Source organism: Sinohyriopsis cumingii, chromosome 19 (genome assembly GCF_028554795.1).
Source record: "Sinohyriopsis cumingii isolate HCF-2022 chromosome 19, ASM2855479v2, whole genome shotgun sequence".
Taxonomy (NCBI): domain Eukaryota; kingdom Metazoa; phylum Mollusca; class Bivalvia; order Unionida; family Unionidae; genus Sinohyriopsis; species Sinohyriopsis cumingii.
Window position 1 is genome coordinate 53,809,421 of NC_142979.1, and position 17,586 is coordinate 53,827,006.

The 17,586-nt window shown below is 34.0% G+C and overlaps 1 protein-coding gene across 1 annotated transcript in view; it reads right to left on the reverse strand.

The window, feature by feature from the left end:
• The window catches only part of LOC149775720 (uncharacterized), a 149,621-nt gene extending 133,583 nt beyond the window's left edge, over positions 1-16,038 (reverse strand). Inside the window, exon 1 of the mRNA XM_089944021.1 lies at positions 15,852-16,038. Within this exon, the coding sequence (XP_089800147.1) occupies positions 15,852-15,982 (131 nt within the window). The 5' untranslated portion in view covers positions 15,983-16,038. The remainder of the gene's footprint in view (positions 1-15,851) is intronic.
• Between the last annotated feature and the right edge of the window lie 1,548 nt (positions 16,039-17,586).

The following is a 17,586-nucleotide window of genomic DNA, read 5'->3' on the forward strand; positions in this document are numbered from 1 at the left end:
GCAAGCATTTACACTTAATGTGTTAAGCCTAAGGATAATCAAGACTTGTTTGTTGATTTCTTTTAAAGCTTGTTACTTAAAAATGTATCATAACTTACCTTTAACTCATGTTCACTGCAGTTGTTTAGACAGCCCTAAAAAAGCAGAGAATGCTCAGACACACTGGATCGAAAAAACATCCACCACTGTGGCTGAAGTGGCTCTTTCATGGCTCCTGATCACAGTACAACCGTAAGGAAAGCGATAAGATCTTTGATCAGGATGCAAAAACACCGAAGTCAGCCGGAAGAAAGGCTTCAGATCATGGCATAAAAGCCACTGATCAGGATGTACAACAAAGAAGCCTAATCAGAGTGTAAATAACCTTTGGGACTCAGATAACTATATGCATGTTTCCGAAGAAAGCATGTCAGTTGTTCCAATTAGGTGAGAATTACAATTCTATTCATATTAAGATGCACAGCAGAAATCCGCTGATGTGGAGGAAATCTAATGATTTTTTTTTCATACAGAACATTATTTTAGCATTTAATCATATTAAGTTTGAGTCAGATAAATTATATATAAAATACAGAAGTGGCAAACTAGTTCATTTTTATTTTACTTCACAAAATGAAGAACATTACAAGAATTCAAAGGGGTATATTCCATTTGCTCATTATTATTAAAGATCAAGGAAAAAAATTAATAAACATCTAGCCTTCATTAAAATTATAATGAAAAAGAAAATGTGTGTATAATGAAAGTTAGTTTCTACATATCAGCAAAGATCCTTCCTTCACTTAAATTTAGTTTAAAAAAACAAACAGGTCACTTTTCAATAGAGTATGTTATTGTTTTGTAACAGTACATTACATTGTTGTCATTCATAATTTCAGAACATTATAAAGCCAGTATAAATGTTGTATGTTTATTTTGTCCATTTTTGGCAACTGTCCTCATATGACCTTCACCTGTTTGACAAAAGACAACAGATATTCATTCAGTTCTTATTAAATCACTCACTTCTTTACTATAAATTGCAACAATTTTTAATGGATGCAGGTTTTATTTTAAGTAAAAAGAGTGTGGTAAATGTGGTCTACATATAATTTTTGGTGCAAAATTTAAACTGGTCAAAGAAAGGGTTGAATTTATATTAATTCTTTTAATCATAATTTTATAGCAACCTAATGGACAATGATTTAATCCGGAAGGTCAGTCTGGGCTACAAGAAGTTTGGGGGAGGGGTGCAAAACATTTAAACTGTCGTAAGATTAGGACAAAAACTCCCACTAAAAAAAACCTTTAATGCAATCAGGTGCTCTGGAAGGGTTAAGATAAAGTTGTCATTTCCTATTCAACATGCAGCATTTGTCATGAGATTGTCAAGTGGGTGTATAATGCATCTGAACTACAATTTATGACTATATAGAACATACTTGTGGTCAAGTCAATTCCAGAAAACAAATGGAGTAGAGGAGGATGAGAGACCAAGTCAGGCCCTTTTGTTTGCTTTTTTTTAAAGAATCCCTTCAACAATTAGATTTTATTTTCCTCTTTCATTGCAACAATAAAAGAAGTTTTTATTATCCCCACCATGCATAAAAGATTAATTGAAGTGCCTTTCTCCCACCAGCCATAAAAAAAAATGCAATAACTCGGACTAGTTAAATGACCTGATTTTGGACTAGGGGTGAAACAATTCATTGATATATCAATGCATCGATACTTTAGCCATATCGATAAACATATTGATACAAGATCTGAAGAATCTATATAAAATGAAATCTACCCAATGAAAGTTACTTTAATCTTCAGCAGTCATGAATAATTATTAATTTGCCTTTTTATTCTTTAAACTGAGAATTGATAATGTATCGTATCGTAGGCAGTGTATCGTGAATTGTATTGATACATGGCACAGGTGTATTGTTTCACCTATATCTTGGACACTCCATTATCCACCAGTTCATAATGGCAAAAAGTAAATTTTTTAAAGATGTAATTTGTTTTTCTTCTCTTTTCCTAGTACACTGAAGCACATATGAAAATTGGAAGATGAGGTGGAGGCTCTCAGAACTGAGCTATGAAGTGTGAGAAAGAAACTTAAAAAAATGTGCAGAAACATTTGAGGAATCGACCATGCAAGATTTGAACGCAAAAAGTCAACATGAAGAGAATAGTCAGCTGGATAATTGTATAAAGAAATTACAGCATTTGTCAGCCAATACTGAGAGAGATATAAATGATATCATCAAGAGAGCAACCTTTACAATATTTACGTCTGTCGATCTAATCAACTGCCGTTGTACAGGGGGAAAAAACATGAAAAGTGGGGACACTGTGTGGTCATGCCTGGATGATGTGAAATTTAACATCCTTGAGCAGGTAATTCTAAGAAAATGTTCTACAATTGCACACTGTTCATTAAAAAAAAATTGAATATATCCAAAAGGTTGAAAGGCATAAAGTGGTCAGTGAGCCATCAGAAAATGTTACAAAACAGGACAGTAAAGTTGTCTAAACAGCAACATTTTTTCCTGCCAAGCAAATAGCAGTATTAAAGAAATGAAAAATTTGTTTCTATGTTTGTTTTATGTCAGTTCAATCATTAACTGCATAATTGTGTTTAAGTATCTACTTTAGGTGTATTTATAAAATGTTCAAAAGTTTCTATCAGAATATTGGTTCTGATCAATAACTGAGGTGTTCATGAACATTTAATGTGATCTTATACCTGAACTGTGATTCACTGTGACAGATATGAACAATTCTGGAATTATTCACGAATTCTTTTGTAACACTTGTTCATGAAATATTAATAAAATGCACCTGAACATTTCATAAGCAGTTCATGAATATTAAATGGCCAAATTTTCAAGAACAATCTATATTAAAAAAATGTTCATGAACTGTTCAAGCACTTATGTTAAAAAATTTAGCCAAAATTGTTCTTGAAAATTCGGCCATTTTATGTTCAAGAACTGCTCATGAAATGTTTATGTGCATTTTATGAATGGTTCATGAAAAGTATTCTAGAACAATTGATGGATAATTCAAGAATTGTTCATGACATAATCACAGAGGACTGCATCTTACTAAATTCATATGAGATATGCACTAAATATATTAGGTGGCTTATTTGCACTGAGGTTGTTAACTTTTAAAAAGCAAATTATTACATTAATCTTAGGCAGGCTGGCTTACTTTCGATATTGAACATTTCTGTCATACTTTCATGGCTGATTTGAGACTTTATGCCTTAGCTAAAATGGTGGGCATAATTCAGCAGAGTAATAATTAAACTTAACAAATGATTGGTCACTGTCTCAGGAAACCTACATGTCATTAATGAGAACGTTAAAGTTTGGACAGCAAACCCAGTCTATATCAACTGATTCAAAAACCTCTTAATTGCTCTACTAATGTAAGATAATTCAGCATTGTTTACAATTGTACAATCTGTTTTGCTATTAGAGACATCTATGAAGTATTTTTATTCAATTTTACTCTAGCAATAATTCCAATTATGTTCCAATTTTCTTGGTCATAAGAAGGTGGTTTTATTTATCAAAACTGCCTAGTTTTGAAATGTTGGTGAAACAGCATTTGTACTTGCTGAAATATCATAAGTTGAAAATTGGCATAGATCAGTTTATTAAGGGAAATGGGGAAAATACAAAACTTTCCCAAGTTCTGGAGGGGCATCTGTTAATGTGTGTTTGTGTGTGAGATTTGGAATTTTTAACGTAGCTTTAACAATCTTTCAGTCATATCTCTATGATGTCTTTCGTGTGGCAGTTTATATTGATGTCTAGCACTGGGGCATCATGCCGCAGACATATAGCATAATGTCCCACCCAGTCACATTATCCTGACACCAGGCCGACCAGTCCTAACACTAACCTCTTCATGCTGAGCACCAAGCGAGGCAGCTGTTAGTACCATTTTTGTAAGTCTTTGGTATGACTCAGCCAAGGATCGAACCCACGACCTCCCACATCCGAGACAGACGCTCTAACCACTAGGCCACCGGAGTGGTCCATCTGTTAATAATGGTACTTAAAAGAACCTAAATTCTGATTGGATAAGTTAACGGTTTGGAGTGTGTTTCCAGGTGAAGTTTCATGTTTTTTTAAAATGTTTTAACCGATAAAACAAGACTCAGTTTTGCAAGAGCCAAAATCTTAGCTCTGAGAAGAATAGCAAGTATTCTCTAATAAAAACCGTCCAAGGCACATGTAATGGAAGTCTTGTGGGACACATAACCAAAGGTGTAAAGAGACTATTCTGTAAATGGGGAAAAGAGAGCAAGGTACAGTGTCTTGATTTTCTACATTATATTTCCTTGATATGAGTCTTAAAATAATTGTTTGAATTTATTTGTTTAAATGTCACTGGAATTTTGTATGCTAGGAACTGATTATTATTCAGTTTGTATGCTGTTTATTCCAATGCACTGTTAGTTGCAAATAATGTCATTAATTTAATTATTACTAAGATGTGATTTCTCTTAACCAACGAATCAGTTATATATATTGTTAACTGTATGTGTACATGTGTCTGACATTAGTAAAGATAATGATGAACAGTTCAAACTGCAGGGCCTAATAGCCAAAAAGCAGTACTGATCAATTAGTATCTCATTTCCTATAATATGTGATGTCTTTTGAAGAGGTGGTATGCAAACAAGTTGTGATATGGTATGCAAGGTCATGACCTGAAACCAAGTTAGCAGTTAGCATCAAGGCTACACAAAGAATGGGACAAGAGATGGAAAATTAGTTCATTCCAGGAAGTTACGCAGAGAACAGTGTCAGGCCACATTTACTTCATTTATCAGGAAAATAGCTTCCACATCAGAACATCTAACAGAAAGATTTCACACTGAATAGAAAGGATTCCCTGGCAGCTTATAGAAAGCACACTTGAACTATGATGGAAGACAAGGGGAAAAAGAGTGTAGCTGGACAAGTCAACTCCAACTGACAAGCCAAGTTCATTCTGGAGGGTGGCAGCAACAAGATCAGGTTACTCAGACGTGATGGACAATTAAGTTTGAAATGCTAACTGGATTCAAGATAAAAATTTGTGATATATAAGTAAACAGAACTGCTAATTTCATTTTATTTTCTAGCAGAAGTGTATTTTACCATTGGTCTTGCACAGTTTTATTTTGTTGTCTGATTGATTAAATTGTTATATTCTACACACAGGACTTCATGTTGTTCTATTCAATATCTCTGCTCAGATTCCATTTATTCCAGCCATAAATTTAATAACTTTAATATTTTCTCAACCCACGCTATAACACAGCAGTTGATCATCCCTTAGACATCGATAACCAACCATTAATGGTAATCAAAAATAAAACACAACCACCACACCAACAAATTCTGCATACTGAGCACATGCCAAGGATATAATAAATTGTGAATGGCTGAGCACATGGCAAACATTCAATATTGTAGGCCGAGTACAAGCCGATTTTATTTAGATATAATAAATTCTGTATGCTTAGCACATGGCAAAGAAGCAATAAATTTTGACTAGCTGAAATGCTGATGTGTTTCATTTATGTTGTCAATAATTTGTTTTTGTCCCTTATTTACAAATAATTGGAAAAATCATCAAAATGACCTGTCTTTTTGGCCTTCTAGAGGTATCTTAATGGGTCCAGTCAAAACTGAGCACAGGTATCAGGCATGCACAGTATGGCATAAACCAAAGCACATTAAAACAGGTCAACCTAAAATGCGCCACTGAGAAAAACCATATGTGCTTCATCTGAAAGCACTCTCCATCGCGGATCACTGCCATCTCACCTCTGTCTGTGGGTTTGAGTCTCAGGTTCAGCCAATGTGCGTATATGAGAGAAAGCTTGCCAGTAGCTTCTCATGGGTTGGTGGTTCTTTCCGGGGTTTTCCCGGGTTCTTCCTCCACCATTAATACTGGCCACCATGTATAGCCTATCTTGTGCTGAAAATGGCTTTAAACCCTATAACAACAACAACAACAGCCTTTGTTACAATTATCCTTGCAATATTCAAACTAATGTGTAAATAAAAACACGTGAAAAATCAAATAAGGAAATGCTTGCAAGTTAAGCCACTTCAAAGGAATGTTCAAGCACCAGTCTTCTATTTCTAAGTATTCCGCAGCCTAATTTTCTTCATTCTTTGACTTGTTCATGTTTCACTTTTTACTCACAAAAGGTGCACATTATCATGTCTACTCATCACTTGGTAGTCTTGAGGACCAATACTGGAAATGCCAAATATGTGGATACAGAATGGTGTCCTCATCAAATGCCAAATATGTGGATGCAGAATGGTGTCCTCATCAAATGCCAAATATGTGGATGCAGAATGATGTCCTCATCAAATGCCAAATATGTGGATGCAGAATGGTGTCCTCATCAAATGCCAAATATGTGGATGCAGAATAGTGTCCTCATCAAATGCCAAATATGTGGATGCAGAATGGTGTCCTCATCAAATGCCATCAAGCAAAGTAATTAGCTTTTACCACTCAAAGAAAGATTACAAGTTTACCCACTTCTTTTTTTTATAAGATATCAATATCTTTTCTAAAATCGTGAAACTTTCATAACTTTTTGAAAGTAACCAAATAATTCAAATTAACATTATTGTCTTGCCACGAATGACTCATTATATCTGATATATGGGAACTAGGCTATTGTTTTGTTTAAAGCCACATGTAATTTACTACCTGCATAATCTAGGATTAAGATAGACACTAGCTAAACGAATACTTGCAAATCAGTGGGTAAATATGGAAAGCAAAAGAACATCAATCCATTCTGGAAGGTTTCTGACACTATACTGAATTCTTATCTGTACGCACTGCAGATGTTTTGAGTAGAGGTGAAACAATGTCTTTAATAAGAAAGAAAATGGGAGGGGGTTACTTTTATAACATGATCATGTTACATCCCTATTCATGTTATAACAAAGCATCCTTAAATAGTTACTGTCGTAAAAGAAAGGTAAGCAAATCTCATACTTCTTGCATCCCTTTCAGTATTCTTCTCACTACAGAAATCATGTTACAAGCATTCAACATTCTCATTCTCTAGCTATGCAAAATAATCAGACAGAAAATATGTGTAAAACTGGGAAATGAATCACATGTTTTGAAGTCCAAAATGTTTCTGTCAGACTGTTAAAGGCTATTGTGTATTAAATAGAACCCTTTCAGTCAATGCCAGCACAAACCCACCCATCCTCAGCAAAACAGCACATGATGCAAAAGCATGCATTTTTTTCTTCTTTTACAAGAGCCTTGGCCTCTATCATGTATACCATTACTCAAAAATACAGATAACATCTTGGGGGGAAAAACAAGGTATTATAAACCTGTTCCTGAAACAGACTAGTTTCTTTTAGCACCAAAAAGTGATCTATAAGGCAGCCATTATAAATATGAGCTGTCAACATGCAGGCAAAAAAATGGCTCCAGTGACTACCCTTCATATAAAGATGCAGTGCTCACACAGAGGTATCACTTTACTACAATTAATGATTCTACTGTAAACTGGAACTGAAACATTACTGTAACACATCAAGAGACACACATGGGCCTAGACTGCTTAGCTGTATGATATCTACATAACACAGTCAAGAGACACAAATATGCCAAGATTGCTTACCTGCATGACATCAACATAACACAGTCAAGAGACACAAATGGGCCTAGATTGCTTAGCTGCATGATATCTACATAATAAAGTTAACATATGCAAATGGGCCTAGATTGCTTAGCTGCATGATATCTACATAACACATTCAAGAGACACAAATGGGCCTAGATTGCTTACCTGCATGACATCTACATAACAGTCAAGAGGCACAAATCGGCCTAGATTGCTTAGCTGCATGATATCTACATAACAGTCAAGATACACAAATGGGCCTAGATTGCTTACCTGCATGATATCTACATAATACAATCAAGAGACACAAATGGGCCTAGATTGATTAGCTGTATGATGTTTACATAAAACATCAAGAGACACAAACGGGCCTAGATTGCTTAGCTGCATGATATCTACATAACAGTCAAGAGACACAAGTGGGCCTAGGCTGCTTACCAGCATGACATCTACATAACACAGTCAAGAGACACAAATGGACCTAGATTGATTAGCTGCGTGATATCTACATAATACGGTCAAGAGACACAAATGGGCCTAGATTGCTTAGCTGCGTGATATCTACATAACACATTCAAGAGACACAAATGGGCCCAGATTGCTTAACTGCATGACATCTACATAACAGTCAAGAGACACAAATATGCCAAGATTGCTTACCTGCATGACATCAACATAACACAGTCAAGAGACACAAATGGGCCTAGATTGCTTAGCTGCATGATATCTACATAATAAAGTTAACATATGCAAATGGGCCTAGATTGCTTAGCTGCATGATATCTACATAACACATTCAAGAGACACAAATGGGCCTAGATTGCTTACCTGCATGACATCTACATAACAGTCAAGAGGCACAAATCGGCCTAGATTGCTTAGCTGCATGATATCTACATAACAGTCAAGAGACACAAATGGGCCTAGATTGCTTAGCTGCATGATATCTACATAACAAAGTCAAGATACGCAAATGGGCCTAGATTGCTTAGCTGCATTATATCTACATAACAAAGTCAAGATACGCAAATGGGCCTAGATTACTTACCTGCATGATATCTACATAATACAATCAAGAGACACAAATGGGCCTAGATTGATTAGCTGCATGATATTTACATAAAACATCAAGAGTCACAAACGGGCCTAGACTGCTTAGCTGCATGATATCTACATAACAGTCAAGAGACACAAGTGGGCCTAGGCTGCTTACCTGCATGACATCTACATAACACAGTCAAGAGACACAAATGGGCCTAGATTGCTTAGCTGCGTGATATCTACATAATACAGTCAAGAGACATAAATGGGCCTAGATTGCTTAGCTGCATGATATCTACATAACAAAGTCAAGAGGCACAAATGGGCCTAGATTGCTTAGCTGCATGATATCTACATAACAAAGTCAAGATACGCAAATGGGCCTAGATTGCTTATCTGCATGATATCTACATAACACAGTCAAGAGACACAAATGGGCCTAGATTGCTTAGCTGCATGACATCTACATAACAAGGTCATTGGTCAAGAAATCTGGATTATTAGGATGCTTATTATCACAATTTCTTCAATAAATGTACTGTAAATTGTACATTATGCACCTGACAAGGTGAAAATTGGAAAAAAACTATATGACTGGATGGTTAATCAGGTACCATCTGAACTTGTGTATTTTGTCTTTGCTAGCAATACTATAAGTTCCACCTTATTAAATGGTGTCATCCTTGTCACAAATGTAAGCCATCCACAAAACCTAGTCATGGTAAATGACACAGAACTCAGGTCATTTTATTTAATCCATTTTTCTTCATTACGTTATGGTTGCCTTCATCTTTAAGCTATTGACCCCAGGATATATAGGCACTTTTCCTGTCTCTGATGCAAGCAATCCACAAAGTTAGTTATGGTTTGTGCATAGAAGTTCAGTTATTCTATGGAAATCATTTTCCTTCTTGGTGTGCCTCTAACTATGACCTTTGATCTTTTAACCCCAAATCAAGATGTACCTTCTACAAAGTTTCCATACATGTGATATTCGCCTTTGTCCCCAAAATAAATGTCTTCTTTGTCTCACATGAAATCCATTTATAATGTTCAGTCATATGTAGTTAAAGATTTAAAGATATCATGGTGAAATCATTTTTCATCTGAGAGCACGATTTTGAACTTTCAATAGATTTTATGTCATTGATACTTTTTGTAAAGATTTGGTCAAATGCTGTGTTGTGGTTTTTTAGGAGATATTATTTATCTCACTAGTAATCATACATTTTTCTGATTATGAATCAATATCAAGGATACAAAATGAAAAACCATTATGCTTTCTGTCAACTTCAGTCAAATTTTCTTTGGCAATCTTAATGTGGTAGTTTCAAGTCTATTATATTTTTTTTAATGGTAGTAACATTTTATTGTGACTATCATTTGGATAAAGTCATGTCAAGGTTTATCTATTTTTAGTAACAGAAGCCATATTTGACAGCAGATCTGCATAATTTGTAAGAACTTTGAAGGTATTTATGATAGTATGCTTTCTGTTCAATTTAGTGAAATTCTTCTGAGCATATTTTGAACAGAGGTCATTTCAAGGTTTATCTATTTTTAGTAACAGAAGCCATATTTGACAGCAGATCTGCATAATTTGTAAGAACTTCGAAGGTATTTATGATAGTATGCTTTCTGTTCAATTTAGTGAAATTCTTCTGAGCATATTTTGAACAGAGGTCATTTAAAGGTTTTACATTTGAAGCAGTGATTTTAAGAATTAAAAAGAAATCAATGCAAATTTGCTTTCAGAAAAATTTGGTCCACTTCATAACAATGATTTTGAAAAGAAACTGTTGACAGATGCCCATTAGACTATGCACCATGGATAATGGACAATGCACAATAAATCTCTTGGCCCTATGGCAAGGTAAGCTAGCAGTTATTCAAAGGGAAAATGTTACATTTAGAACACAATGACATACCCTCAACTTAATTATATTAATGAGATGCATCATAATAACACGCTTTATTACTGTACTGTTCCATGGTGTCTAAGATCTAAATTTAAACACATCAATCAAAGTCACTGAAGCATTAAATATACATCAAAAATGACCAACCTTCAAAGCAAAAGTTTAACAAGTCTAGTGCCCAGGAATTCAACTTTAACAATTAATGCAATGGCAAAGATAATGTTTTCCTGCAGGATCTAAAAAGAATATGGTTAGTATCATACTATACAGACATTTAAAATGTGACTCTCATGATTATAAAGGGTACCTTCTTTTTTATTAATTATTACTATTATTATTATTGTAAAATTATAAAATATTCAAGGGAAGTCACTGACTCATAAATTTCAAAAATTCATGTTTTATTTGAATATAGTCCACACAAAATAAGGTGCAGAAGTAAACACCTTTAGATGACCTTTCAGTGTTAACCTTCTTTTTTCTTTCTTTCATCAGCAAAATATAGATGAAGATTCAGTAAATACTTGAATGGAAATCTAAGCTTGTTAACTGATCACAAGTGAAAATTCACCGTAAATATATGCAAGAGATTTCCAAATCTAATTAGGCATATCTCTCTTCTTCCTTGGTCCCTCTTTTAAATATATTTGGTGAACAGTGAATTTATTAAATTTATTTAATGGAAGGTTCTGTGTTTACCAGTTCAGATGTGCCTTAAGAAAACAATGCTGCAACTAATCAGTATAATTTGGTGCATCCTTGGATATTGCCCTTTTTAAAAATTCATTTGCTGATCCACCTGAATTTAGAGTGACCAACTACACCAATGTTATTAAAAAATTACCTAACAACTAGCAAAGCCTATTGGAAACTATTGGACAAGATTTGTCAACCAGGCTAACTTTCAAAACATACAGCATTAATCTGAAAGTAAACTTTTCATTAGTCATTCACTTTATATTCTTAATGGACAGGTGGGTCAAGTGTTACAGAACAGGCTTTTTTTTAACCTTTTGTTTAATCATAAGGATTACAGAAGCATCCTAATTAACTACTCCATCAGTTGTAAACAATGGAGAATGGAAATGGTTGGACAAGGAGATGCATGATGCCAAGTAAACGGTCCACCCACCAAGCTCACCCCAGGCCTAGTACCAGAAACAGGCATCATGGCGCACAAGAAAAAAGGTATGCTGCAGTGCATCCTAAAACAGTAAAAGCCTAACAACGTAAATTACTGAAGCATTCTCTTGTGTTGGCGGTATAAAACTCACTAAGATTCATTCAGTTATAAAATTCAATGTCTCTATGACAAACAGTGCCTGATAAATACCTAAACTTAAATATTTAACAAAAGTTCATGAAGTGGGAAATATTCATTACACAGCCAACTTTTCTATTCATAAACACACATCACTCTTAAACATCTCACTTGGCTCACAGTAGGATATGATGCACAAATTATGAAAATACAACCACTATAACAATAAGATAAACTTAACCATGAACAAACTCATGATATTAGCTCCTTTCAGTCCATCCAAAACAGTGAACTTCAATGAAGTCCAGAACTTAAGTTGTGTCCCTTCTTCAAGTGGTAATAGGCACTAATCAGGTAAAAACAATGGGGTCCTTTAGAATACTGTAAATGGCACATGTCATACCCATGTGACCTTTTACCTACAAACACTGTTGACCTTGCAGCTTGGGACTTTACTTTGCATAAGATGTGGATCTGGGCAAACTTATATATATATATATATATATATATATATATATATATATATATATATATAAACTGACTACGAGCAGTGCAGAAATGCAAAACTAGTATCTAGCTTTCCTAAGCGCTTTCGACTCTTAATGTGTCTTTTTCAAAGGCAAATACAAAACACAGACAAGACAAACAAATAAAACAGACAAACCATTGTCTTTGTAAAACTTGACATGACTATGACTTGTTGCTGATGCTGAAAGATATTTTATATTGACCTAGAAATCGATGAGCCATAGCATCATCTGTTATTTATGTAAATTTATTATGTGCAAATTATGTCCCGGATATTTCATTGTTATGGTTGTAATTAAAGGTTATTGGGTGACTAATAAGCAAATTTTGAGAATCATTGAAAAGAGAACACGCTGGCTGCAAAAAGGTAATTTTATTTGTGAATGGCTGTCTTTTTCTAGTCTTCTATGTTTAAACTGCTTGGTTTATAACAAGAACACTGAAATCAGTTTATTACATTTATCTTAATCAATCCCTGACAAACATGATCCCTTGCTGGATCCAGTGCACTTGAAAAGACTGTTATTTGCCATGATTTGTATTATATATATATATATATATATATATATATATATATATATATATATATATATATATATATATATATAAAAACAGGCTAAAGTTTCATTACAATACATGTACCTTCAGTTGTTGAAGAGTCATATTCTTAATATGGCCAGCAGTCACTGACTTATATGTTCTCTTGGTCTGACCTTGAACTTTAGTTATAGTGCATGACACAATCTAGCCTTGATATATACTGGAGCAAACATTTCATTAAGATATCTTTAGTGGTTGAAAAGTTATACTCTGGACAATGATAATTTACACTGCTGTGACCCTGAACTTTAGTTATAGTGCATGACACAATCTAGCCCTGATATATATGGGAGCAAACATTTCATTAAGATACCTTTAGTGGTTGAAAAGTTATACTCTGGACAATGATAATTTACACTGCTGTGACCTCAACTTTGTGGCAGGGAATGGAGCTATGGAGGTGATCTACCATTTAGGCATGATATACAAATGAACAAAATTTCATGAAAATCTCTTATATCATCAGAAAGTTTTATTGCTAAATAAGCAAATATCAATTGATGGACAGGCAAGCAGATGTCAATCGATGGACAAGCAGCAAATGTCAATGGATGGGCAACCAAGTGCACTCAATTGGTGCCCCAAAAGTAATCAAAATTATTAAAACATATTTGTCAGCTAAAGTGTTATGTATATTTAATTTGCATTCTTTGTTTGTTAGGTTTTTTTTTTATAAATTTAATTATATGCTATTTTAATGTAACATTGTATGTTGGACTTCACCTTTTCCAAAATCGTTTATTTTCTACTTGACCTGAATTATTGATTTTTTCTAATTTTATTCTTTAAACAGCTACATATCTAAAATGTTCTCTATGTGTATGAGCCTAGGTCTGGGTCTAGGTTACTGGATTCCCCTACAATTTACCTGTTGTACCTGGCATTGTCAGGTTATGTATTATAATTTTAATAACAGACTTTCTAATAATAACATTTTATTTTGTAAACATTAAGAACTTCTAATAATAACTATCATTTTAAATTGTAAACATAAGAACTTTCTAGAAGGTTATTTTCCATTAGATAATGTTTTTTTTAGAAAATGTTAATTGTGACCAGAGGTCTAGCAGAGGACTATACAATCTTGTCATTGGAAAGATTATTCATTTGTACTTAAGATCTAGCAGAACCAATCTGTATTATTGTTGTGTGCAGAAGTTCTTTTGGACTGGAATTTATTTCTTCAAATCATTTAATTCAGTGATTATTTTCGCTGGAAACACAGAATTCTCATAAAAAATTAATAATCTTGGACAGTGACATTCACGAGATTTATAGAGAATTCAAACCTGGAATTATATTACTGTGTTTCAACAAAAGACTGTTGGTACAACAACACAATACAGGCCAACACAGGCACATGAACATCTTCAGCATTTGACTTAATTTGGATTTCTAATAAAAGTTTATTCAGAACTTTACATTATTATAACTTGTGTCTGTAATTCTAGAATTATTTTAGGATTTAATTCGCAATACCATAAGTTCTTTCTCTAGTTTTCACTTTGTATTCAAGGGAAATAAATTATTTGTTGAATAGTTTATAAAGCTTGTTACTTTTCACTCTTTTCTATACTTACATTAAGAGCACAGACTCCTAATAAATGAAATTATTGGTCTTGTGCTGACTCTGTTAGGAACTCACTCCATTTAGTATGGTAAAATCCCCTCAAAACTCACTCTATTTAGTAACTTAAAATCCCCTCAACACCATCTAGTAAACTAAAATCCACTCACAATGCACTCCATCTAGTAAGCTAAAATCCCCTCACAACTCACTCCATTTAGTAAGCTAAAATCCCCTCACAGCTCTCTCCATCTGATAACCAAAAATCCCCCTCACAACATATTATGACCTTGTGCATCATTATAACTAGGTCCAAAACTATAGTAGTTCTAAAAAGTGAGGATGAAGTATTGATGACTCGATGAGCAGATGGACTGATTCAATGAAAGACAAACAAATGAAAAGTATCGTACTTTTTCCAACAGTGCATATGTATGTATGTATGTATATATATATATATATATATATATATATATATATATATATATATATATATATATATATATATGAGTGCAGAAAATTACATTATATCTTGAAAAAAGATAAATTCAACCAAAGATGTGGCTTAAATTATAGCCATGGCCCAGGATCCTAAATAATATAACCTTGACCTGTAGAAGCCTGCATCCCAGTTCATGAAGGAACTGGGTCAAGGTGACGTGTAATGTTTCTTCCAGTTTAGTATATTAGACATGGGTTTATTGATGCATATCATCAATGTACAAAAAAATACCTGGTTAGCTGGTCAAAGCCCGTTCAATATTTTTCCTAAAACAAGTGATTTTTTCACCAAAATTAAAGAGTCTGGCAGTATTCATTCACTGAAAAATAGAGGGTAGGTTTATTGTAAGTAAAGACTGTTATATTAAAAATGTCAATACTCTGAAGAAGGAACACATGCACAAAAGCCAACCCCAACTTCGCTTGAAAGATTAGCAGTATTAGGTGGGTAATATGAATTCATTTAAAATGTCAGTTTACTGAAGGCAGACGGGGGGGGGGGGGTAACTCTCTTGAGTTAGTGGCATAAACAACACAAAACTGAAACATAAACACACTAAAACAAAAATGTGAATTACAAGGTGACAATAAATGATTAAAACAGACCATTAAAATTAACTATAACAACACAAAAGCATGAAATATATTTATACTGTTGAGAAACCACCTATACTTCACAACACAAACCATGGTTTCGGGCCAATGTAGAGAGTAACAAAAAACATCGTTAAATGTTATTTGGTGATAAAATGTGTGTTCGCACGATTGTCGACTTACCAGTTTCCGTCCGCAGAATAATCTTCCCTTACGGTGCCCCACTGTCTTTCTGAAAGATAGGGTCCCCATCGCTTCCAATTCTTTAATCTCAGTTTGTCTTCTTTCAGCCGTTTCTTCTCTATAGAGGCCATACCAGTAAGAATATGAATTCCTCAGTACAAATGTGTTTATGTGAGATAGTCTTGTTTCAGCACATGTTGATCACGTGGTACAAATAAGTTGTGGATGAGACCATTGTATGAAAGGGGAAAGAGATCGAGTTATCAATGAATGGAAACCACAAATAGATTATTTTCCGTTGCATGAGGAATTGATTTTGTTAACTACAATATTCTGTGTAGTTCAATATATTTTTTAGTATTTCATTACCATTTCTTCAACTTCAATGCAGACTGTTTAGGACCAACCTAATTTTCTTAACTAACTTCCCTGCACTAACCATACATGGGGTAATTCCAAAATCTCCACAACGGTCAATGACCCGGTACACTATAACTCGCAGAAATGTGCTCAAAAACAAATATATGATGCAAAAAACTTAAAATCTTGCAGCTCTGTGTGTGTGTGTGTTGTTTCACGGTGTCTCAGCACAACAGTGGATATATGTTGCCAACTAAAAAAAAAGTTCAAAATATAAAAATGAAGAATTGCACAAACACTTTAGGGAGTTAAACCTTTCCAAACAAATTTTAAAACGAAATATAACGAGTGCAAATGTTACAATTCTCTAAAAGGTATATACAACAAAAGATAAAGGCAATACATGCAATGGAATAAACGGAAGAACAAATGTGACATGTACTTCATGCTATGTACGATTGTTAATAAAACGCATGGTTTCCTGTATATTCGCAATGCATTTTACTTCCACTGTCTCGGCACTATATAACTTTTCCAGTGTTGACGCGTGTTACACACGAAATAAACAATCAAGCAAACAATAGCAGTCGTTTATATTGTTTATGAAGGCTTGTAAGATTTGGCATCCACTCAGTACAGGCATTCATATTAACGTTCACCGATTTTCCCTTAACTGGGTCAGATGCCCAAAAGTAGGTCATCTGGCGACATATTGGTCGATCAACAGTGGGTTATTCGTCGTAGAATGGACTTCACTACTGTATTAGTGGGAAATGATTCACGTGTAAAACTATCAAAATACATTGCGATAGGCATGTTTAAGAATAGTCAGTTTCCTCTGACCCTTGTCACCCCATTTTTGATATTTGGACATCTATGTTGGGTGTAATATATAAATATTAAGTATCTATATATAAATATCAAAAATGGGGTGACAAGGGTCAGAGGAAACTCGCACTAGTTTAAGAAAAGGAAAATCTAGGCTACCGATGTGAGAGAAAAAAAATGGCTGAATTTAATGGCATATTGCAATTATATAAATATAGACCTGGCACTTGCTCAGGTCTAAATATATACTGTATCATATTTTCAAATAGATGACGCTATATTTATATAAATAAAAAATACTTAAACGTTATTATTTGTATTATTAAACATAAAACATGCAATTTATTTCATTTAGTTCCTATATTCACTGGTCCATATATTAGATTTTAAAAAAAAGACGGAACTGTAATTCAGGCGAGCAAAAGCGACACATTTCAGGTTTACAACATTTTCCTCACTCATTTCCAAATTTTGAAGACAAAATTCATATTTGTTTTGCGGGTTGGTTTTTTATGTGAGGGGTTAAAAAAAAATCGACCTATGCATG